General features: G+C 45.2%; 7 protein-coding genes across 7 annotated transcripts; 4 read left to right on the top strand and 3 right to left on the bottom strand.

Moving 5' to 3' along the window:
- Positions 1-266: 266 nt before the first annotated feature.
- TGAM01_v206775 (hypothetical protein) lies at positions 267-1,327 on the top strand (the record flags this gene model as incomplete). Its single annotated transcript, XM_018806847.1, has 2 exons — positions 267-269; positions 473-1,327. The coding sequence occupies 2 exons, from the start codon at positions 267-269 to the stop codon at positions 1,325-1,327; spliced, it is 858 nt and encodes a 285-aa protein (XP_018659937.1).
- A 968-nt stretch (positions 1,328-2,295) lies between these two features.
- TGAM01_v206774 (methyltransferase domain-containing protein) lies at positions 2,296-2,973 on the top strand (the record flags this gene model as incomplete). Its single annotated transcript, XM_018806848.1, has 1 exon — positions 2,296-2,973. One exon carries the CDS (start codon positions 2,296-2,298, stop codon positions 2,971-2,973), a length of 678 nt encoding a protein of 225 aa, XP_018659938.1.
- Positions 2,974-3,348: 375 nt separating this feature from the next.
- Positions 3,349-5,170, top strand: TGAM01_v206773 (hypothetical protein; the record flags this gene model as incomplete). Its single annotated transcript, XM_018806849.1, has 3 exons — positions 3,349-3,431; positions 3,884-4,656; positions 4,716-5,170. 3 exons carry the CDS (start codon positions 3,349-3,351, stop codon positions 5,168-5,170), a joined length of 1,311 nt encoding a protein of 436 aa, XP_018659939.1.
- A 483-nt stretch (positions 5,171-5,653) lies between these two features.
- TGAM01_v206772 (hypothetical protein) lies at positions 5,654-7,046 on the bottom strand (the record flags this gene model as incomplete). The annotated part of the gene is made up of 4 exons (XM_018806850.1): positions 5,654-5,796; positions 5,857-5,995; positions 6,079-6,673; positions 6,760-7,046. 4 exons carry the CDS (start codon positions 7,044-7,046, stop codon positions 5,654-5,656), a joined length of 1,164 nt encoding a protein of 387 aa, XP_018659940.1.
- Positions 7,047-9,899: 2,853 nt separating this feature from the next.
- Positions 9,900-10,763, top strand: TGAM01_v206771 (hypothetical protein; the record flags this gene model as incomplete). Its single annotated transcript, XM_018806851.1, has 2 exons — positions 9,900-9,971; positions 10,020-10,763. The coding sequence occupies 2 exons, from the start codon at positions 9,900-9,902 to the stop codon at positions 10,761-10,763; spliced, it is 816 nt and encodes a 271-aa protein (XP_018659941.1).
- A 270-nt stretch (positions 10,764-11,033) lies between these two features.
- On the bottom strand, positions 11,034-12,731 carry TGAM01_v206770 (hypothetical protein; the record flags this gene model as incomplete). The annotated part of the gene is made up of 1 exon (XM_018806852.1): positions 11,034-12,731. The coding sequence occupies one exon, from the start codon at positions 12,729-12,731 to the stop codon at positions 11,034-11,036; it is 1,698 nt and encodes a 565-aa protein (XP_018659942.1).
- Positions 12,732-17,381: 4,650 nt separating this feature from the next.
- Positions 17,382-18,169, bottom strand: TGAM01_v206769 (cyanamide hydratase family HD domain-containing protein; the record flags this gene model as incomplete). Its single annotated transcript, XM_018806853.1, has 2 exons — positions 17,382-17,896; positions 17,950-18,169. 2 exons carry the CDS (start codon positions 18,167-18,169, stop codon positions 17,382-17,384), a joined length of 735 nt encoding a protein of 244 aa, XP_018659943.1.
- Positions 18,170-22,679: the final 4,510 nt, after the last annotated feature.

Here is a 22,679-nt window from a genome sequence, read left to right as displayed (position 1 = left end):
GGCGAAGGCTTGCTCCATCCTCGCTATCCACGGCCAAGTTGAGCTGTTTCTATTTTCTGTACCTTTCAGCTTGATAGACGCAGAAATAATTACAATAGCTAACGATTAGCAGCGATGTTTGTCACAGCCCTTGCCTCGAGCGACGACCTTCCACTCACGATTCTTTTCCAGGCTTTTGAAATCTCGCCTCGAAGCTTTGGGTCCGTTGATAGTGCAGATCTGTAATATCTCTGGAACCCCTGGGGTTTCTCTTGGTGTTTTACACCATGGTGAGATTCTTCATACCGCCGGTTACGGATTTCAAGACGCCGAGCGCCAAGTCGAGCCTAATGTGGACACGAGCTTCCTTATCTGCTCCATGACGAAGGCTATTACAGCTTCAATGATCGGCATGGTGATTGAAGAGGAGAAGTTAGACTTTTCAACGCAGCTGTATCAAATCTTTCCGGAATTTCACCGAAATGACGCTTAGGTGAATCTCACCATTGAAGATCTTCTAAGTCACCGGAGCGGTGTCGCACCCTATGATGGTCTATGGCTCAGTTCAGATAACCAAATCCTTATGAATCGTTCGGAAGCAATCCCAATCTTGAATTATGCTCCTGCCGCTAGCGCCTTGCGCACTGAGTTCATCTACAATAACATCGCATACGAAGTTCTTGGTCAAATTCTTGAGAAATCGACTGGCTCCACCTACTCAGAGCTACTTCATACACGCATTATCGAGCCACTGAACTTGAATCGGACATTCTATGCTGAAGAACCCATCGATAATAATACCGCCAAATCCTATATGACATTGAAGGACGGCTCTTTCTATGAGGTTCCGCCATGGGGATATGGCAAAGATTTATTGATTGGAGCGGCGGGCGCAATTCGTAGCTCTGTCAGCGATCTTCTGGCTTTATACAAAGTTCTAATCAACGACGCAAACTCTCAAGTAGCCCAGAAGTCTATGCCAGGAGCCAAACATGCCATTTTTAAGCAGATGCCACAGCTTTTACAAGGAAAAGTTGGCGTACCCAATCAATTTTTAAGAGAATACAGTTATGCTTCAGGGTGGCTTCGGGCACAATTCCCTGCCATTGTCGATTTATTTGCCGATTATGAACCACCACTTCTAGGCAATGTGTCAGCCTCGCGTCTCATGATTCATCATCAAGGGTACATCGCTGGAAATGTCGGCTATGTTGCGCTGTTTCCAGAAACCACGACTGCCGTCGTGGTTCTAGGGAATTCTGCCGGATTGACTGACGCTATGAGACTTCTAGGCCAAATCATTGTGGAAACTGTTCTAGGAAACGAGGTTGATGCGGACAATACCTGAACACAGCTATCGCTGCCACCAAAAACACAATCACATCTGTGAACGAAGTGCACAAGGAACTTTTAGCTGGCAAAACCATTGACCAACCAACGCGAGATGTTACAGCATATACAGGACGCTATTATAACACTGTTGGAAATTTCTTTATCGACATAATTCAAACAGATGGGGGAATTCAAGTCGCATACATGGGGTCCTCCACCGATACATTTGACTTAACACCATATGAATCTGACAGTTTCTTCTGGTGGTTAGATTTCGATGAGAGCGCAAAACGGGCAAGGTTACCGGGATACCCTAGAGAATTCTTCATCCTAAAGTTTGGCTGCCCATCAACATCTTCGTGGTTAAGTAGAGACGTTGAGATGGGTTGTATGACATGGAAACATGAGTTCCAGTTTGCGGGCGCAGGAGAAGTGTTTCAGAAGAAGACGAGAGGATTGTACACTGATATTTTAGGAGCTCTTGGCGTTCTCAAAGACCTGAGATGATTGCAAATGTATTATGGTAGATACATGCAGCGCCTCCAATATAGTAGGTGCATGTGGCGACTTTTCATTGTTTACATGGACCTAGGCCTATATTTTATTTCACCGAGCAATTACTAGGCAAAAATGCAGGGCTTTCCTCTCACACCTTACATATATGCAATGATACATTCGGTTAAGAAAAAAGGTTCGTTTTCGTTGAGTGATATCATAATCTGTCTATACTCGACCGAGAAGAGGGGTTTCCATTGATGTAGTATTTGATAGCTGCAAGCCGGCTATTGAGCTTGGCTGCTGGCTACCTACATGTAGGTGTTACATGCACACTGCTATCTTCTCTTTATGCTTATCGAGCAAGCGCAATGCTGTTCTGTACACAAAGCTCATGTTTCAAGATTCTTAATCCTTTCTGCATTTTGTCTTGTCTTGAACAAAGGGCGTGCCTCTAGATCCCGTTCTGACCTGTCCAAACCCTTGATTATGGCACACCCTGAAGATCACCATACACATACTCTTGCATCGCTCTATGACTCCATAGGTGCGAGGTATGAGAAGGCGTACGCCAACAATCCAGCCCAGCAAAAGTCCCTTGAGTGGCTCCTCTCTCATCTGCCCCGCGCAGGTTGCAAAATCCTTGACATAGGCTGTGGTACCGGCCGTCCTGTGGCCCTTGCATTATCTCGTCCTCCGCACCATCATCAGGTTCATGGCATCGATGTCTCGGAAAGCATGCTTTCTGTCGCCCGCCTCTCAGCGCCCTCTGCGTCGTTTGAGCTCACTGATGTCCGTGATTTTCAATCCGATTCAGAAAGTTTTGACGCTGTGACGTCGTATTTTGCTCTGCTGGTGGATATTTCGCAAGACGAAATAAAGCAGATAATGCAAAATATTTTTACTTGGTTGAGACCAGGTGGCCTTTTAGTCTTCAGCACAGTCCCGGCTGATATTGAGCAGGACGCGCAAAGTTGGCTGGGTAGAAGGGCAATATTTACATCGCTATCGGAGGAGCAGTACATGGAATTGTTAAAACAGCTGGGTGTCGTTGTGGAATACTCTCATGTAGAGAATTTCATGCCTAAAGCCGTTGAAGCTGGTATTTGCGATGCAGCTCAGGTTACAGAGGAACCTCAACTGTTTATATATGCGCGAAAACTATAGAGTAGCGTGTACATTTGATTTGAATAACAACTAGATACAATCAACCATCTATATGAATTCTAGGCCTAGCTGGCGCAGCTTAGACACCAAGCGGCAAGCAAACAATATTGCCAGTTTGCTATTGAACGCGGATGTAGCATGCTGACTGGCTCTGAATTGCTTCATGTTGGGTAATCATCGGCAAAAACACTGGCCAACCATCGCTAGGAACTCTTCATCACGTGACTCTTGGCATCATGAATCGCGGGCATTTCTGTGCACGGCTGCCAGCATCATCTTCGCCCACAGCTACACCACCATCGCGCAGCATCTCAGACTCCATCTCGCCCGTCTCGCGCTTCACTCGTACTCATTCCACATGCCTCGTCCTCCGCCATGACGGACTCTGCAGCATCGCCCGTCCACGGCGCTCACGCCAGCGAAAGCGACGATGCAACGCAGCCTGTTTCCTCGCCCGGGTCAGTGAAATAGTTCTTAGGCGCCTATCGAGCCTTGTGCTTGTGTGGAGAGCCGTGCCGTTCTGCTCATGGCATGCTGCAGTTGATAGTTGTCTGCGAAACAAGACCGGGAAATTCCTATTCATACCTGGCACGTTTGTCGTCACCGCCAAACCTGTCAGAATGGTAGGGGCCTTGTTGGCCGCGGATAGCGAGTAGCGGTTCGTCGTTGACGCGATGGACCTGCGTAAGGCACTTGCTCGCGATTTACTTCGCCTTGCGATGCCTTGCTCCTATCTTGCCTCCTTATGCCAGTACTCTCTCTGCAGCATGCCATCTTTGCGGGCCGGCGAGACTTTTCCTAAACACCCTTTCACTTGGACTTGGCAATGCACCTTTCACCATGAGCGATATGGACATACGGCCGAGCTTGCCCTCGCTACTGTGTGACTTACTGACGCAATAATGTTTAGATTCCCTTACGAGACCCAAGACGACAATGAATCGGATGATTCCGACCATGACGAAGACAAAGTGAAGAATGAGCATGATGACGAAGAGTCGACCGAGTCGGATTACAGTCAAGAGAATGAAGAGGCATCAGGAATCGATATGACATGTGGGGATACCGTGGTATCCTGGAAGAACGCCGGTGGTCGAACCGAAAGCACTGACGAGCTATCTTTTGATCTATTCATGGACGCCTCGACCAATACTGCGATTTTCAAACTGTATGGCTACATTCTTCTCAAAGGCAATAGAGGCAAAAGCGGCAAGCAAGCCATTTATTTATTCATACATCCTGAGAACATCCGATCCATCACGGAGACTGTTCCTGATTTACCATCTCAATCATTGACCAATCTTGGTTCCAACTATCACTCGTTGTGTTTCTTTTTGACGAAAGAACCTCGTCTTGTTGTCCCTCGCAACAGTATTCTGGAGTCTAGACCGAAGACCGCAGCCCTTCTAGAGAAAATTCGAGCTCTAGCTGCCGTGGTGAATTTTACCGTTTCCTTTGGCAACACCGAGACTATCACATCGACGCTGCAGAGCCTAAGGTGTGTCTCCTCAGTCTTCTCTCCGACATACACTGGCACTCGGCCGTCCACGAATGACAGACACGCCAATCTCGCCACACTGTATGCTGGCAGAGGTGGTGAAATGATTCAAACGAATGATGTTACTGCCAGTGCCACAGTGCAACCACCTCCATTGTATAGCGAGGTTACCCCTGGCCCAAGTAGTTCGTCCTCATCGCTCGGGCATCTCGTGATTTCCAATCCGCTAACTTAGCCATTCTAGATAAACGTAAACGTGTGAACTCCGACATTGACGATGATCGCTCTCCCGGTGTCAATAACCAAATCGTGCTCCTTCTCAAAAACATTTGTGCTCGCCTCGATACTATAGACGACCGTATCGGTCGGCTTGAAGATAAGGTGACGGAGGCACTGGATGTTGACCGCAACTCATGCCGATACGGAACGGAAGAAAGAACAGAAATAATAGAAGTGGTCGACAATAGAATTGATGACTGCATAACAGACCTGAAGGTTGAATCTCACGACATACTCCAAGAACTCAAAGAAGAGGTTGACGACACACTAGAGCGACTAGATAATGAGGCAAGCGATAAGATGGAGCAGCTGGAGAATGAGATTGATGAGAACACCACAAAGCTAGTGAAGCAATATTTGAAGGAGAAGCTATCAAATGCCAGTTTGCGAGTGGACGGGACTGTCTTCCTGGACATTTAGACATGGTAGAGCTATTTGACCAATTTCTTGCAGCTATAATACAATTCGAGCCTCAGGGCCTTTACCTCTTCACTGTATTAACTTTGTGACTTGAGCCCAATACATCATGACTCCATTCACTGCGAGATGTTGTAGATTATTCACCGCCTGTACTGCCATGACCAATCATTCAATAGTTCCTCTAAATCAAGGTTGCAGTTCGTTCATCTTGTACACTTGCTTTTCTTCTTTTCGTGAAATACACCTCCTGTTAGAGCATTATGTACATCGTATCCATCACGTCTACTGCAATAGATCTGGCCGCTATTGTATGAGAGCCTACTGGTTCAACACGTTTCAAGAGAGCAGACTTGACGCTATTATAGTATCCATCCTGCAATACTTTTATTGATATGCATCAAGAGACGGAAACTCTCCGTTCTTATAATTGTATGTGATATAGCAACTAAATGCCTGTAAAATCGCTTGCTGAATTCATCTGTTCTAATATACCCACGGCAGCTCATTTGCATACTGCTGCTCAAAAGGAACGTGTTCAAATTTGAATGACTTCGATACCATAGCAGGTACGCGAGCAGCAGCATTCGTGCTCATAGCTTCAAGTAGCGGCCCGCTACTATCCACAGCTGATTCAAGATTAAAGCGGGACAGTCGCTGCCAAACTCCTACTTTGCCTTCCAACTCACTTTGATATGTGCTAAACGCCTTATTGACGTCTTTGGTGTTGGGATCTGGGTTATTTTGCAGGAGGGTTGCAAGTTTATTGGTGAGAGTTGCTGCAGCTTCCATGCCAACGTTTGCGGCCACGCCTTGCTTCGGGGAGATCTACATCACGATTATTGTTAGCTTACAGAAGGGCAAAGAGGAGGGAGAGTGAAAATACATGCCTTATGAACAGCGTCACCAACCAAAGCGATGCGATTATAATGCCAGAGGTTGCAAACACCTTCTTCATAGTTTGCAGTGCCTTGGGCGTAGCGCTTGTCCCAGATATCTCTAAAAGAGACCTCGGGTGTTAGTTGAGCGTCATAAAACTCTGCAATATCGCTATCTGTGACGACTGGCGAGAAGGGGATTTTGGTGGTAGTTGACGGAATGCGTTTGTAAATGAACATGTGAGTTTCCTTTTGAGATGGAAACGCTTGGATTAACCACCCATCGCCGTGTACTTCAATGCCTTGCCCCGATGTTATGCCTTCTACCAACGGCCCTCTTCCGAAAATTCCTTTATATGAAGCTTCATATGGATTTTTCGGAAACAGGCCCTTAGGTGCATGTTGGCGAATCTGGTCACGGACGGTGCTCCAAATTCCGTCTGCGCCAATGACAATAGATCCATCGTAGCTGGTGCCGTCTGTGAACTCCACAGTTACCTTATCTTCTTGAGGAATAATGTTATTAAGCTGCTTCTTGGTGAAGATATGATTCTCGGGGTCTTCAAGACCGCTAAGAAGCGTATTGGCAAGACTACCACGATCTGTAACAACAACAGGGTATCCATGACTGATGATGAAGTAATTAGTCAAAAGAAATTGACGAAAATGAGATAAAGGGGAAGAAAGAGTGAAAGGCTGTTTTCTTTCTCTTACATCTGGTGAGTCTTGGAAAAAATTGTATCTGCACTCAGTTGCTCTCCAGAAGGAGCACTGTGAATTATGCCCGTCATGGGATGAGATACTTCTCTCAGTTTATCGAGAAGACCTAATTGATGCATCATCCTAGTGACTTGAGGCCACAAAAAGATACCAAAGGCAGTGGTTGGGGGGATAGTAGATCGCTTTTCAAACAGCAAGTAATCAATGTTTGACGCCTGTAACCCATTTGCAAGGAAAAGCCCAACGGGGCCGCCTCCAATGATGATCACTTTGAAAGCCATGGATGAAGCAAAAGGAAAAAGTAGTAAAACTACTAGAGTTTCGTAGGCTAGCTGTGTAGTAGAGGATAGAGGTTTGCAAAGAGAATTCTAGAGTAGCTTGGTAAAGAAAGCTTGAAGAGAGAGAGAGAGAGAGAGAAGTTCATAAATCTTTTTTGGTAAGCGCTTAGAGTAAGACAACAGTAAACAGTAAGTCTGATAACAAAGGATTGATTGTTGAATCACACACAAGCTCGATCGCGGGAAACAAAACATTATTTGCACCGAACGACCGTATGTTAGCTTTATCAGGCTAGTGCTTATTGTAATGTAACAACTGATTGATTCATCAGCCATACCTCGTACAATTCCTTGTCGTCCATACACTAGATACAGGATTGGAGGATACACCAGCCTTTAACTGGAAATTCATAAACTTATAGTTCTATCCTCTAATGTTTTCCAATCTGCAAGAATTTTCTCTTCCTTGCTACTTTTTACTACGTAATAAATCAATCGTTGGATCTCTGGCGTTGCTCTCCCGTTTCCCTTTTATTCAACGCTGTATTTTGTCCATGCCAGATGATATGACGCTATAACTTCGTCTCTGCCTGGTTGCGACAGGATCTTGGAGGTTGCTGATTTAGGATCATTACATATGTATTACACCATGCGTTTGATGGTAGATTAGACAAATCAATACCCTTCACACCCAGAGCTGAAAGACTAAAATCCTATGTTAATAGTTTCTGCGCTAGCTTCCGTCGGAACGATGCGTTAAGACACTCGTGCATATTATGATAAGAACACTAGTGTAAGATGTTCAGGGTAATTGGTATATGTGTGGTGTTGTGTACTTCTGTTTGCGAATCATTTCTCTCGTCTTGGTCCTTTTGTAGTTCTTTTGCCCGGGTACAAAAAGCCACTTTGTGAGCATTGTCCCGATCCCAGTCGATTTGCATTCGTATGACGGGTTGTAACCCAAAAGATCCTAGTCAAAAATAACTTGATAAAGATTCTCGGAAGCGAAGAGACCCGAATGATCCGAAGTAGAGTCGGCTGTAATAAAATAGGTTGACTCAGCTGCGAGCACAGCCAGATCCTCCTGCAGGATTTGAAGGCGACATGCCAATCAAAGTTCAAAGCAAAGTAGGATTAGAAAGTGTGCCACCTGGGGGAAAGACAAGACCATACTACGAATCTAGGTAGCGTAGGACAGAAGGGTGGCTTGCTTTGACGGTAGACTAGGTATCTTACAGAAAGAGTAAATGCAATTGGCCTTGGAAGTGGTTAGATTGATACAGGCTAGACTAAAGGATGCGCTAATTCTAGCTGCCATCGACGCCAGCTGCTCAATCTTGCTTTCAGCTTCTTATTGGGGCAAAAGATGCCCAGGCATAAGCGCTTTATCGCTTAGGGCTATCTAAAGAATTGCTTATCCAAAACAGTCAAAGCCTCACCAGCTGGACATTGTAACTCGTAATTTTCTATATCCTTGTGGTTTGAATACCTTGATTACATGAAAGTTAGTAGAAGTAACACAATTCATATGTAGGTGTAGTAAACTTTGCCGAAAACGATAATGAATAATACAAGCTCTTAAGTACTACAGGAAGCCGCTTCAGCAAGACAAAATAAATAAGAAGAAAACAGTCACAAATTATATCAACAACAGAGAATAAAGACAAGGATGGTAAGATCAAAGTATTGAATGGTGCATAGGAAGGATGAGGCTGGAAGAAAATAAGATGTCCAGGCAGGGTGAGTAGCGAGTGATCCTAGAACATGTAAGAAATAAATTGAAGAAAACAAACTAACAATTATTTAGAAAATGAAAGAGCATACTGTATGTATTCTGACACGATTACCAAGACACTTATTAAAATTTATAAGAAAGACCATACACCTACAAGCACGCTAAAAAATCTTGTATCAACAGCATCAGAGCCTTCAGAGACTTCTAACCGAAAGCATAGGGTACGGAGGCTTTGCTGAGTATGACCAGGGATCTAAACTCACTACGGGATCTCACTGCAGGATCGGACCACCCTTACTTTATTTAGCGCCGCAAATGGCTGAACCCTTCCTCTGGAGGTGCCAGTAAATTCTTCTGGATGTGCCAGTTAAAGACCTCCTAGAGGACCATTGCCCCCTCCTGTACTTACAAGGACCTAGAAGGCCATAAAGGCTTGAAAGGCTTTTAGAACAAGGCAGCACAGCATACCAGCCCCTGCCACTAATTGCTCAGAGTCCAAATTGGCACCCATTGACTTTCTTTTACTAAATTAAAATGTAGCAGTTGCAGGGTCTACCTTGCTGATTCCATACTCCCGACGCCGGGCCGTAGCGTATTGTGACTAGCTTACTTAGAAGTTGCCAATAAGACAAGAGAAATGTAGATAAATGAATAAGAATAAGCACGCCAGGTATGCGGCATACCTATAATATGATTTGTACCAATATTGCCTTCTATCAAATTCTGATTAGAAACCGGAATTGGATTAGTTATCCACACAGTTCTAAGAGCTTACTGTATATGAGCTTATACGCGATATGTCTAAATTCTTACCAAAGTACCTCGAGTGAGATAGTACTTGGCTCAAGCATGGATAGAGCATCGCCAAGGATTCACAAAAGGATTTTGTTGCATGATATTAGTATTGATAATGTATTATCAATATGTAACAACTTGTCAGAGCCTTTGCATGTAGTAGGGTTGCAGTGGCCATTCTTGTATACCTGTTTAGATCACTTTTGAACTATTTAAGCTATGGTTGACAACAGTATCTTTTGTTCTTCATCTTAATCTTATAATCGAGGAAACTTGTTCCAAACTCGCGCCAGAAGCTCCGTATTCACAGTCTAGATTACTTCATCATGGCTGAAATTAGCAACGATCCCGCGCCTCCAAGCGGCATTGATATCATGAAACCTTCAGTTGCTCGAATGGTATGTTCTATGATGTTTACGGTAATTCAAGTCTCTAATCAAACTTAGTATGACTTCTATCTTGGTGGCAAAAACAACTTTGAGTCAGATAGAGCTGCTGTGCTTGCTGCTAAAGAGGCGAACCCGCAAATATTTGAGATGGCTATTGAAGGCCGCCATTTCTTGCGCCGGGTTATTCGATACATGTGCTACCAGGGCATTGATCAATTCATTGACATTGGATCTGGTCTGCCTAGCGCAGATAACACGCATCAGATAGCCCAGAGAGTTAATCCTAGTGCTCGTGTCGTCTACGTGGATATTGACGAAGCTGCCGTCGCCTATGGCCAGCAAATCCTCAGTGAAAATCCGTCAACTACGTTTATACACGGATCGGTGCTTGAGCTAGACCACATATTGGGTCATCCGGAGACCAAGAAACTCATTGACTTTTCGAAGCCAATTGGCGTTGTCATGATGGGACTGGTGCACTTCTTTTCAATTGACACTGGTCGCGACATTTTCTCGATTTTGAAGAAGAACCTAGCTTCTGGCAGCATGATTAGCATCACTCATGGGGTAACAGATAACCTGAGTGAAGAAGTCGTACAGAAGATTCTCGCTGCATACGCAAGAACGCCTACGCCATTGATTATGCGACCACTGGCCGACGTTGAGCAGATCATTGAAGGCTTTGTGAAGGTAGAGCCAGGTGTTACTTTGATTCATGAATGGAAGCCAGATATGGCCGAAAAGGGAGAGATAGAGCCTCCTAAAACATATGTTTGGGGAGGAGTTGTGGTGAAGGTATAGCTTGACGCTTCAACATTATGCGTTGGTTGTCGGATTGACTACAAAATATGGGGCTCTTCTAGATTATAGATCAATTGAAATCGAACGTCTTGAGTCTAATCATTTGTTGCTGTAATGTCGGAAAAAGGTGACATATTTTCGCTCACCGCTCTGGGTCTGAACTACTAACACTAGTCCGATATGAGCATCTGGTCATAACACGCCTTTTAAGCTGGATTATCATCTGTCTGTGAATCTTCTGTCTTTGGTATCATGTTTTTCTGCCTGGTTTCATAGTGGTGCATTAACTTTAATAGCATCCCTTGCAGGATCTTGCAGTCTTGCCAGCTCCAGTAGCAAACGGTATGTATAAATACTAAAATCCACAGTCCTGAAAGCCTTGCGAAACCACTCATGGCCTTGCTCTGCAATTTCTTGAGCTCTTTGTTGCCCTCGTTGAGTCGATGTAAGATAAAGCACTAGCTCGGGAAGCTCATCCATGCTTTGGCTCACGGGGACATAATGAACCCATGGGATAAGGCGGTCATCATGCCACTCTTTCAAAAGAGTCTGCTTTAACGGTGTTGATTTAGACGCCAAGAGTTTATAATATCGTCCGCTAATGCCGTTTCCGTCAATATCGAACACAAGCTTTGATCGTAATGCTGCGTCCTTATGAGCCCATGATTTCGGACTGAAAAAGTTGCGTTGGCTTTTGCATTGTTTCCAAGTGCACTGAAAGATTCGGGTGAAAGAAACATCGAATAGCCTCCGATCCAAAATGGAAGATTTTATTCGTTGAATGTATCCACCGCTCTTTTGCAGGTAAGAATGCTGTCCGTAACCCAAGTTCTGGCCCAGCGTAATAAATCGTTGCCTATGGTAGTTTCGCCAATTGTCGTCTGTGGCAAAACCTCCTGTTGTTGAACCAGCCCAATAGAGTTTGTTGGCTTTGTCATCCCAAGGGATATCATAGCTTTTCTCGTATTGGAATTCGGATTCCAGGTAGGCAGGACTGGGATATAGTATGTCGGCCATAGTTGAGAGAGTACCTGTCGATAGAACAGGTACTAGCCCTTCGATCAGGTTAAAAGATACCGGGCTCATGATAAGGCCGTGTTGTGTCTCGTATTCGGGGTGTTGGCACAAATCTATTGCTGAGCTAGAGTTGGTGACGAAAGGTAAACCGAAAGTTAAAGCGTCGCCTTTATCGATCTCGTATCTATTCTTGTGTGATTCGCATGGTTGAACAATGGTTTTGTAGACGGGCTGATGAGACAAGTTCGTTATGTTGAAACGTTGGTCTTGATATTGTTTTGCTGTTGTTAATTGTGGTGGGATAACGACTCTTGGTTCATCCAAGTGATTCACAAAGAATCTTATACTTGGCAGATCAAGCTGCAGGTCTCCCAGTAATGTATCGAACATCCATGAAATGTGTCTATCCCAGGAGCGATAGGGATGAGTACACGAAGTCTGAGCTTCTCGAGCACTAAACGTGCAGTCCCATGTTTCGCTGCGCGCGTCATCTTGTAAAGCGCTCATGGTCTCCAAGATGTCTTTGCCACTCAATTTCAGAAAAGGTAAAATATTCTTGGTCATCGTGTCGAATTCATCAATGATTGGAGAGTTGTTCGACACAGCAAACTTGTACCATGCTTCAAAACCAGGTGGAGGTTCCACCCCATATCGACGAATATATTCGTCATGAGCAACAACGTAGCTTTGAGACTGCATTCGCTTCATATTATCGAAACCTTCCTTGGCGCTATTTATGATGGCCTCGACTGGGTGACTGAGAGAACCATCGAAGCTTAGCTGAGCCGCGGACTTTAGCGAATTAATGGCGACAGTATTCTGTATGTACGAAACCACGATAAGAAGTGGAAGAACCCACAGAACTTGCTTATAGTTCATTTGCCTGGGCAGCATATGAATAATCTGCCCGATGGCAAAGAGTGTACTTGAGATGCAGAGTATCACTTGCATATTTGTGGATAGCGCAGACAAGTCAATCATGGCGACGATGCTAAATGTTTGTATGGCGGTGGCAACAGCCACAGAGCTTTGTTGAGCCTTTGTGAAATGTCAAAATGCCTTTCTTTGAGTATTGAAGAAAATGCATAACGCAGACTTACTGTGCGTATTAGAAAGACCCAGGACACGGCCTTTCCGATGCCCGGCGCTATTGCAGCCACCAAGTTACTCAAGCTGAAGCCGAATAAACAAGACTCTAATCCCATCCCAATGAGCAGAAGAACGACAACCCGCGATGACACAGATGAGACGGAATTTTGGTCGATGATGAGCGGAAAGGTGTTGGTAGATGTCTTCCTTCTTGGAATCAATGCTACGTAAAGAAGAAGGAGAGTCGTAGCCGGAATGATGGATATAATGGATTTATGATAGTCTCTACTTGCCAAAGCAAGCATAGGCAGTGTAGAGAATATTACAACTTTCCATGTCTCAACTTTGTTACCTCGCGCTTGTAGCGAAACAGGAATTGTCGTCATGAAAGAGTCAGCCTGAAATCGTCTTTGCAATAGCAACAGTATAGGCGTTAAAACTGGCTAGACATCTGTTTAGTCGAGTACGCATATCAACTCATGAATACAACGTACAAAAAATTGAATCACTCTGTTCTCTGTCTTGTATGCACATGAAAAGGCAATGGATAGAGCGACTATCCATAAAGTGCCTGGCGCTTTGTATTGGGTATTCTTTTCTGAGTAAGAACCGCTAATTTCGGATTTTAGATCGCTATATTTCACAGTCCTGAAAAGGGCGGGCAACATCATCCAGCATAACAGCTCAGAGTATAACTCAGACCTCGTCGATGAGGTGTATTCTGTGAAAAGTGTGCATAGTAGAGCTGCCCAAACCGTCCCCGTTACAGGATCTCTGAACTTCACATGTGGCTCCCACATGATTGCGATTTGCTTTGTCGGGCGTGCGGGCTGGCGAAAGAATAGCTCCAAAAATAATTGAGAAGAAATTGTGCCGAATAATGAGTGTATGTATCAAATCATACTTGCCATTTCTTCCTCAGTCAGGTATTCGGTTATTGGTGCCATATTTCGCATTCAATTGCTCGATGCCCAGCGCAGCAATTAGCTCCACTGTGCACGACAGCTGTGTAGGGGCTGTGTAGCTTCTTTATACGCTTTTGCGAACACTATCTTGACACGAAATCTCCTTCACAATTGGCCTTTAACGAGGCTAAGATCCACAACAGCTGCGACCCAAAGGGGCTAAGTTGTTATTAACCCCTGAAAGCCGTCACGGCCTCAACAGCCAACAGCCTGTGGCAAAGGATAGCTTAAATGGCATGCTGGAAAGCATCATGACTTTGTAAAGTGGCTGAGTGAGTGCTCAGTTTCTATAACGTGTACGAGATGAGCAAAAAACTCCATGTTGGTAGGCTAGACCTAGCCAACAAGATGCAGAGTAAATGAATGAAGTCCTAAGCCGAAACAAAATTTGTAGGGCAGCAAAGGCAAAGTTGTTAGTTCGTGAGGATCGATCAACTAACTACAGGCCATAAGTGCTAACATGGCTGAAGATGGTGCTGAGATTACATTAATATTTTCAGAATATGGAACTGATCGACATGTTTACAGACTGATCACAGCCGTCATTCAACTGACGCCCGCTGCACTTGACACAGGCTGTGCTGCTGCACAGCATGTAAGACCAGTAAGATGATGGCTGCTGTTGCGTTTCAAGCAGAATGCGACGTCTCGGGCCCCCCTTTTAGCATAGCCACTATTGAAAGAGCTCTAGCTAGCAACTAGACAAAATAAGAAGAGCGCGGAGTTTTTAAGAACATTGAAGTGGGGTAGTCAATTTCGCGAGACGGCCTGTTTCATTGGCCGACAACAGGTCTAACGAGTGTAATATTTCCCCAATACGAGGATTCCAACGGCTATAGCGCTTGGCATTTCCACCGGGCGTTGGCTTCTACTCAAGCACTGCTCTTGGCATGGATAACAGCAGCAATCAGAAGACCGTGCTGTAAAATCCCCATTATGAAGCCGTCATTTGTGCGTGCGTGAGCAGATTTAAACCTTGGCAGTGGGTGATGGGAGATCGAAGATCGAGGATCGAGGATCGCTTCCTTTGACTGATGGTCGGTACCCATAATCCTGGGGAGCAACTCCACTGGGGAGTTGACTTCAATTGCAACTGGTGCTCCTAATGCTGACTCGTAAATATGCCCAGATGCAAAATGAATAAGTGCTCTTACACCCGCAAGGTGTTCTTTTGCGTCTTTTGTCAGATGCTAGAATCCGTAGCAAAGCTAAGTCCTCAAATTGATGTGAAGAAAGGTACCTGTAGATGTAGTCTGCTTGGCCACGCTAGAAGTAGGTGATTTTTCGAAAACAGGTTGGCTGAATGGTGGGCCATTGTAATGTCCGCCCTGAAATAGTAATGCTTGTATAGTTAATACGCTGTACTCTACATTACTCTTCTGTGAGGACTCTGCTATACATATAAAATTGTGTCTGGCGACGATAAGGTTCTGCCGGCGACACCTTTGATCATCCCGGACCACTATAATTCCGGCCCGAGCATGCACCTTGAAGCTCGGAAGTCGGGAAGTGCCGCCATTCATGTTGTCATCTTTGCCTTTTGATCCAATCCCTCTACATCCTCCGTCATAATTGCAATAAACGTCACTCTCTTGATGCGTGGGCCGTGCTGGACATGTCGCAAGCGCACTATTCAGTGCGATCAATCCCGCTTTCCATGCGCCAAATGTGAGAAAGCGGGGCTGGAATGCCTCGACAAAAGACCATTGAGATGGGTGAAAGGCGTAGCAATTCGCGGCAAGATGCGGGGGCAAGGCTTTGACACAAATAAACCACTTTTAGCACAGCCTAGGCGAAAACAACTCTTGCCAAGTGCCGAGAAAGGGCGGGCCGTGGAAGCCGGTCCTTCGCCTGCGTTGCAGGATCTCCATATAAGCAGCATGGAGAGATTTTATATCGACTACTGTAAGTCGGTGCTAGGTGGATGGGGACAGCTTTGCTTGAACGGATATGCTGATATCAATGTAGACGACAAACGCGTTTGCAAATTGTACATCTTGTATGACAGTGATAGCAATCCCTTCCGCAAGTTGCTTCCTTACGCCCTAGAAGACGTGGCTTTGCAAAAGTCCATTGTCGCTCTTGCAGCGCGGCATTTTGCCAACACAGGATATTCTTTCGATCGGATAGAGGCGAATAGCTCTCACCGATATGAAAGAGCTGAGCTATCTGCACTACATTTCAAAAGGCAATCTATAGATGCTCTATCTTGTTCCCTGTCTTCTACAGAGTCCTGTAAGAAGGATGCGACACTGGCATCCATCCTGTTACTCATATTCCTTGACCTTCTTGAATCGGGGATTGATGGTTGGAGCTTGCATATTCAAGGTGCCAAAGTCATACATCAGTTACTTGCCGAGTTAGGCTCCAATGGCATTACCAAAGAAGATCGCGTTGACTCAGCTACGGAGATAAGACAATTCATCACCAGACAGCTTTTTTTGTGCGCGAGTTCCCTTTCTACGTATCTCAAATTATTCACTGACAGCCACAGAATTGAAACACTCGGAACCGCGTTCTCAGGCTCGACGCTAGTATTTGAAAGCCCTGTTGATGGTCAAGAGGACATATATCAAGAATCCATCGTGAGGAGCTTTTTGGGATGCCCCGAATTTGTTTTAAGAGCGATATCGTTCTTTTCCAATCAGCGAGCTCTCATGGAATCCCAAAGAAGTACCATCGACACCATCGCCATGCTTGAGTTGACTGAAGAGTTCGACTGCGTGGAATGGGCAAGAAGTTTCCAGCAAGTCGAATCGTCTTCTGTAAAAGAAATCGATCAGCTCAGTATGCTATCCCAAGCCTACAAGAACGCTGCTTTGCTCTATGGAAGACATGTCCTTGGCCCATGGACAGACACAACGCGAAATGATGAGTTAGTTTCGCAACTGCTGAGTTTGGTGCAAACTCTCAATAGCAATGCGACATTGTTCAAGTGCCTTCTCTGGCCGACGTTTATGGCCGGTCTTGGTAGTCAAGCACAAAGCCAAAAAGATGCTGTCGTCAAACTTTTAGGAAGTCTCTGGAACTCGACGAATTGTTTAAATGTGATTAGCGCTTCGAAAATATTGCAAGACTACTGGAGAAAGAAAGAACAGACAGACCCTCAGATGCCGGGGACAACTGGGATAGATGAGTTGGCTTATGGCTGGCTTCTTATATAACTTGATGAAAATGGTCATGCTTAGAATGGGGTCGCTGTAGTATTTTCATCTGCGAAGAACGTGAGCTTTGTATATTCACGACAAACTGCGCAACACGAAGTGGATGTTAGCAGGTAGGATTAAGGCGATTCCACAAAATACTTCTCTTTCCCTAAGCCTTTGAGTCTCAGACTTCTGGAAGGAATAACCTTTTTTAAGGATGGACGCCAGTAGCATTGTTCAGTTAAACAGAACAACTGAAACTCAATTCACCTTTTTTAGGCTAGCTTTGGAAAACTCTAATATGGAGTTAACTTCTTTTGTAAACTATTAAACTTGTGTGGAGACTCTAGAGTGTATCGTATAAAGAAAAAACGGAGGTTTGGAGGATCAATCTAGCTGCATTACTCCCATGGCTTCATGAGAGCGTTTGTCTCAATCTCATTGTCAAAGTTGACAAGATGCGTTGAATGACACCAGGGCTTAAGCGTCTCCTCCCTGCGAATGAAAGTAGAGAAGAACGAGCTCCATTTCAAGCGGGGATAAGCCTCGTTGATCTGCGCACGAGTGGTGTCGTGAACCAATTTCTCAAAATCATTGACATGAGGGTGAATGCCAGTGTTATCATAGGTCGTGGCCAGCTGAATGAGTTGACCAATATAAGTAATTGTCCCATCCACGCCCATATCTTCGTGTCGAATGATTCCCTCAGAAACAGCCTCTGCCTGGTCTTGAGTAGCGCCGAAGTCCTTGACAATCTGGAGTGCTTTAATGCCTCCATAGATGTCAAAGGACATCCGCGTTGCTGTCAGATTCTCTTCTGTGGTGCCAATATCATGTAATAAACATGTCAAAGCCCATGTCGCTGGATTGAGAGAAGCGGCAATTTTGGGGAATTGCTGCTTGGTGATGACCATTCCTGATGCACTGTTAACACACAATCAGAAGTATATTGAGGGCTCTCTGATATACCGTAGAAATAGACTCTCATGGAGTGGTGCAAAGTTTCGCGAGGTAAAGCTTTCTGTGCATATTCAAAAGTCTTCGCAACGACAGGATCGTCAAACGGAAACTTCACGTTGTCGATTGAAAGAGGCTCCGGGTCGTTGTTAAAGGGCTGGCCACTGAATATTTTACCAGCATTAGCTGGTGTGCTAGTCCACCCGTTGGCTGCAGTTTCATTTTGGCACATTGTGTCTTATGTTGAGGCTTGAAAGTATAGTGTGAATGATGAATCTTTGTGTAATTGCTTGGTGTGTGTAAGTCTTGCAAAGCAGAAGGATACCGAACGCTTTAAATATTCTTCGCAGCCATCAATACAATGACGTACGCATATGCCATTGATAGGTCATGAGCTTGATCAATCCGATCCGGCGCCGAGATAGAGTCAAAATGAGGGACTTCTCTTGTATGTAGCCGGGCTAGTTCGGGGTCATAGAAGCTTCCACTGGTGAATTGTATTTACTCAATTAGGCAGTTATGGCATGTGGGGCTGGGAAGGCTAATAATCGCCACCACGATAATGCGGCATATCTATAGACTTACAGGTGGCGTTGGTGATAGAAGAGGGGCCGAAGGGCATCGAAATGTTTCTATACGGAGCCTCAATGTGAGAAGCTCGTAGTTATGGCCTCTGATATGCTTAGACACTTGAACAGGAAAGCTCAAGATGTGCTCCAGGTAAATATAACCCCGATACCTCCATATTTATGATCACATTACCGTTTATTGTAGAAAGACCCGCACAGAGAATAGCGACTCTCTAGCTTGTTAGAGTTTATAAATCGTGAACAAAAGTAAGAGCTTTTGGAAGGGAGCTATTCAAAAAAAAAAAAAAAAATACTGTACAGTGATTCATTTCTATCTTTAATAGACCTAGTCTAACATACCCACAGTCAGTGACACGTCTTATCTGCAATCAACTGCCATAGACGATGCGGAGGTCGCCCATTACCAAAATCAAAATCATCGCAATCATCCAGATGTTAGTTGTAGGGCTGACTTGTCCCTGAAAACAATATATCTCGTCCGTTTGCAGAGATAATCTCTCCTTATTCATGAAATAATACTATCCTATTCTTTAACATGGATAATCTCACCCACAAATTATCAGAGCATGGTAAGGTGGATAGGTAGGAAAAATTCTTTCTTTTCTTTTTGTTCTTTGACTTGAACGAGTCATACAATCCCATCGTGCACACAAATCTAGATGGTAAGAGCTTTCCGCAAGTCAATTCATGTACCGTGCCTGACTTGTTCAGTGCCGAGGGCGGCGTTTGGATATACTTTCTATCGTGATAACTATACATGTGATTTAGACATAGAATGAGTAAATTGAAGCATTCTAAACCTTTGGAGATACCTATAAAATACCACCTTAGCCATAAAGCTGTTCAAGGCCTAATTGGCAATAAGGAACAACGATCCCTCTGTGCATTGGTGTTTATACGCCATGTATTCCGCATATGCGTCATCTGCGTTGGCTCAGAGTCGCAGACGCGGTGACGGTTTTGAGATTGTCGCGCAGTCTAGTCTTCTCTCCAGCGTGTTGCCCATTGAGAATAACCGCTGCTCCCATGCTCAATTCTGACGCAGGCGCCGGTGTAAGTAATTGGGCCGGTTTCGCGGTTTCGGACATTCTTAAATGTTCGTTCGTCTGTTCTTCATGAAAAATACAACGGTTTTGAGCACGCAGCCAGTCTTCATGGTGAATTTCCTGCCAGGAGTGGCTCTCATAAGCTTATAAATACAAGCAATTACAGAGGGCACAGAGTCTATGTCCATGATATGGCGGAGGCTGAATCTTGAATAGTATTCCTCGAACTCCAGCGCAATAGAACCTGATCGCTGGGACCTTCATCCAGGGGCCGCTTGAGCCGAGACTTATCGTTCTTGAGGATCGCGAAGCGTTACTGGAGCTTACGGACCATTGGGAGTTCACTACTACATTGCGATGTGCCTGTGGTAGAGGTTTGCCAGTGGACGTAGAAACTTGATTGCTAAGACTCTGGTCAGATACAGTCTTGGTTACGGTGTATCGGCACGGGATCATGGACATGAGAATCCTATAGCATGACGCAACACGCAGTGACATCCAGGGGAATGAGTGTCCCATGTTGCGGCTGGCAGATGTCAAGTCGCAACGAGACAGCAATTAACTCTCGTGCAAAAAAAAAGAAAATAGAAATGTGAAACGGTGTGAGTGGTAGGTGTTCAACTTCTCCTGCTACCTAATCTCGATTATATAGTTTGGGTTTGACCAGTTCAAACTCAAGCCGGATAAGTGCTCCTATGTATTCATTCACTCACGCCGGATAGATGCTTCCGCAATATCATTCACCGCTCAGATGACTGACTTACATATGCAGGTTGCCGGCTGAGGCAACAAGGTTCCAAAGCCCCAGAAAACAAGAAGAAACTTTTTTGTCAGTGAGAGAGAATCAAGCAATGAATGCAGTAAAGAAAGCTAAGGCTAATCTAGTAAGATCTTCTTGATGAAGGAATTCGCATGCACCTATCCTATGACTAACAGGCGGCAACATCACAGCTTCTCCCAGCGCGCCTCAGGACAAGGTCCAGGAGAAAAAGCCATTCCTCTGAAATGCGGATGTCCGCGAAATTTCATCAGAAAACATGAATGAAACAGAAATTGACAGTAGCAATAACGTCCCAAGTCTCGGCAAAGAATGTGAGGCTATGCTGCGCGGCCACAAAACATGCCGCCTGCCGCCTCACATCCGACAGCCTTACCAACAGACATCTCTATTTCATTTATTACCGTCAGTGCTCCGTGTATTCCTGGCCTATCGTTTCATGTTAGCGATGAATTGTCGTTGTTCTGACATATCATGAATTATAATATTTCCATAGAACCAGCAGCATCTCAAGGTAGAGTTGCTCTGCACCCTTGTCATTTATACCACCACCTTCGCAGCGACCTATTGGGACTATTTCTGCTCCTTCTCTTCCTTCCGCCAGTCCCATTCCCAACGGACACTTTGAAGCTTCACGCATTTTATGGATCGTATTACAGGAGTTAGTCCTCCTATATGGAACGTAGACCTCGACTGTATAGATGGTGAGAGATCTATCTAGCCTGTCTTTTGCGCAACATGAATGCAAACATTCAACGTTTTCCAGACTTTTGGGCATGGTGTCTTCTCCCGAGGTTATATAGGAAAAGAAATATCGACTGAGCGCTCGCAGAAATAGCCACAGCAGAAGACATCATGATTCAAAAGTCGGAAATTGCTACAAGCACAAGGCAGTAAGTATCTTGCCATAGATTAGAGAAAATAAATTGTTCATTGAAGTAAATAAGTCATAAAACTAGTGAATGCTCCCTGGGCCAGAGCATCTCCAAGCCACCCAAGGCCCTGGGGCTCCCTTTCTCTTTGTCTCCCTTCTCCTATGAATCCCCCTCCTGGTGTTGCAATTGCTACTACTACTGGCGGAAGCGGGCGTGCTGATATTGCTGTTGCTGCTAGTAGTGCCTGTGCAGGTGGTGCAGATGGTGCTGGAAGAGTAGGAGCCAAAGCCAGAGCCGGAGCGGAGGCGAGCGCTGCTGCTTCTGCTTCTGCTTCTCTCCGGCGGCGATTCTTTTTGCGTCGCTGTCTGCTTGGCTATACAATGTGCCATGGTTAATTTCCACCATCTGAAACAGCGAGACATTCTCAACTTACACGAACCTTCTTCCGTGAAGGAGGTGCAGGAGGAACCGGAGCTGGAGCTGCAACTACGGCAGCACAAAGTTGTGGGTCGGGCTGTACAGCAAGCCATCATTAGTTTTCCCAAGTCTATCCAATGGAATTACATGGAAACTTACTCGAGCCCCCCGCTGTGGGGAGGCCGCCGCTGGTGCGTGGGCACTGGGGCGCTGAGGAAGAGAGGGAGGCGCTGGAGGCAGCATATTGTACTAGACACCTCTCGAGCAATGAGATTGAATCGATGATTTGCGGTATTTGGCACAATTGAATGAGAGAGAAAAGTATCGGTACAAGCGTATTGCGAGAGAGAGAGAAAGAAGAAAGGGAGTACACGTGGAAGAAGTTATTGCCTTGACGCTTGTGCGGTGTTGAATGTCAACGAGGGAAGGAGCGCTGAACCATCGCATTGATAGCGATTAGATAACTCCCCTGGGATAGGCACGTTGCATCAGATGTACTGCGCCTGAAGAATAAGGCGCACGCTCAATGGATAGGACTGCTGGCGTTGAGTATTGAGGTAATGAAAGTCCACTATGCACTATGGACCATTCACGTCTTGAATTACTATACGGCTTCAAATTGACATGCAAGAGACGTCTTCTTCAAAGTTTTTTTCGGTGCGCGACAGTACAGGCTGTTCTTACTATTGACGTAAACGGAAGCACTATTAGTGCTGAGTTATAGCGTCTTTCAGCGCACTGGCCACTAAACTGTAGTGCGCGATCCGCTATAATGTCTGCCCGGACATCCCTAATGTGTTGCCAGAAACACGTCTTTCACCGAAGATGTCCTCGGCAATGAATTGTTCAATCTCTGATATCATCAGCGGCCTAGAAGACTCGGCCTCGCAAGATATCTTTCGGCAGGAATCTATTTTGATGCGAATGGGAAGTTCCAGACGAAGCCGCTCATGCAGCTCGCTACATGTACATCTACTCTCCCCAGCCGGCCGCTAATGCAATCGCAATACGTTATAGACTTGAGTGAGATAACATG

The sequence above is a fragment of the Trichoderma gamsii genome, assembly GCF_001481775.2.
Source record: "Trichoderma gamsii strain T6085 chromosome Unknown Scaffold_23.2, whole genome shotgun sequence".
NCBI classification, from domain to species: domain Eukaryota; kingdom Fungi; phylum Ascomycota; class Sordariomycetes; order Hypocreales; family Hypocreaceae; genus Trichoderma; species Trichoderma gamsii.
The sequence above is the reverse complement of the archived record's forward strand: the minus strand, read 5'-3'. Positions and strand labels throughout refer to the sequence as shown.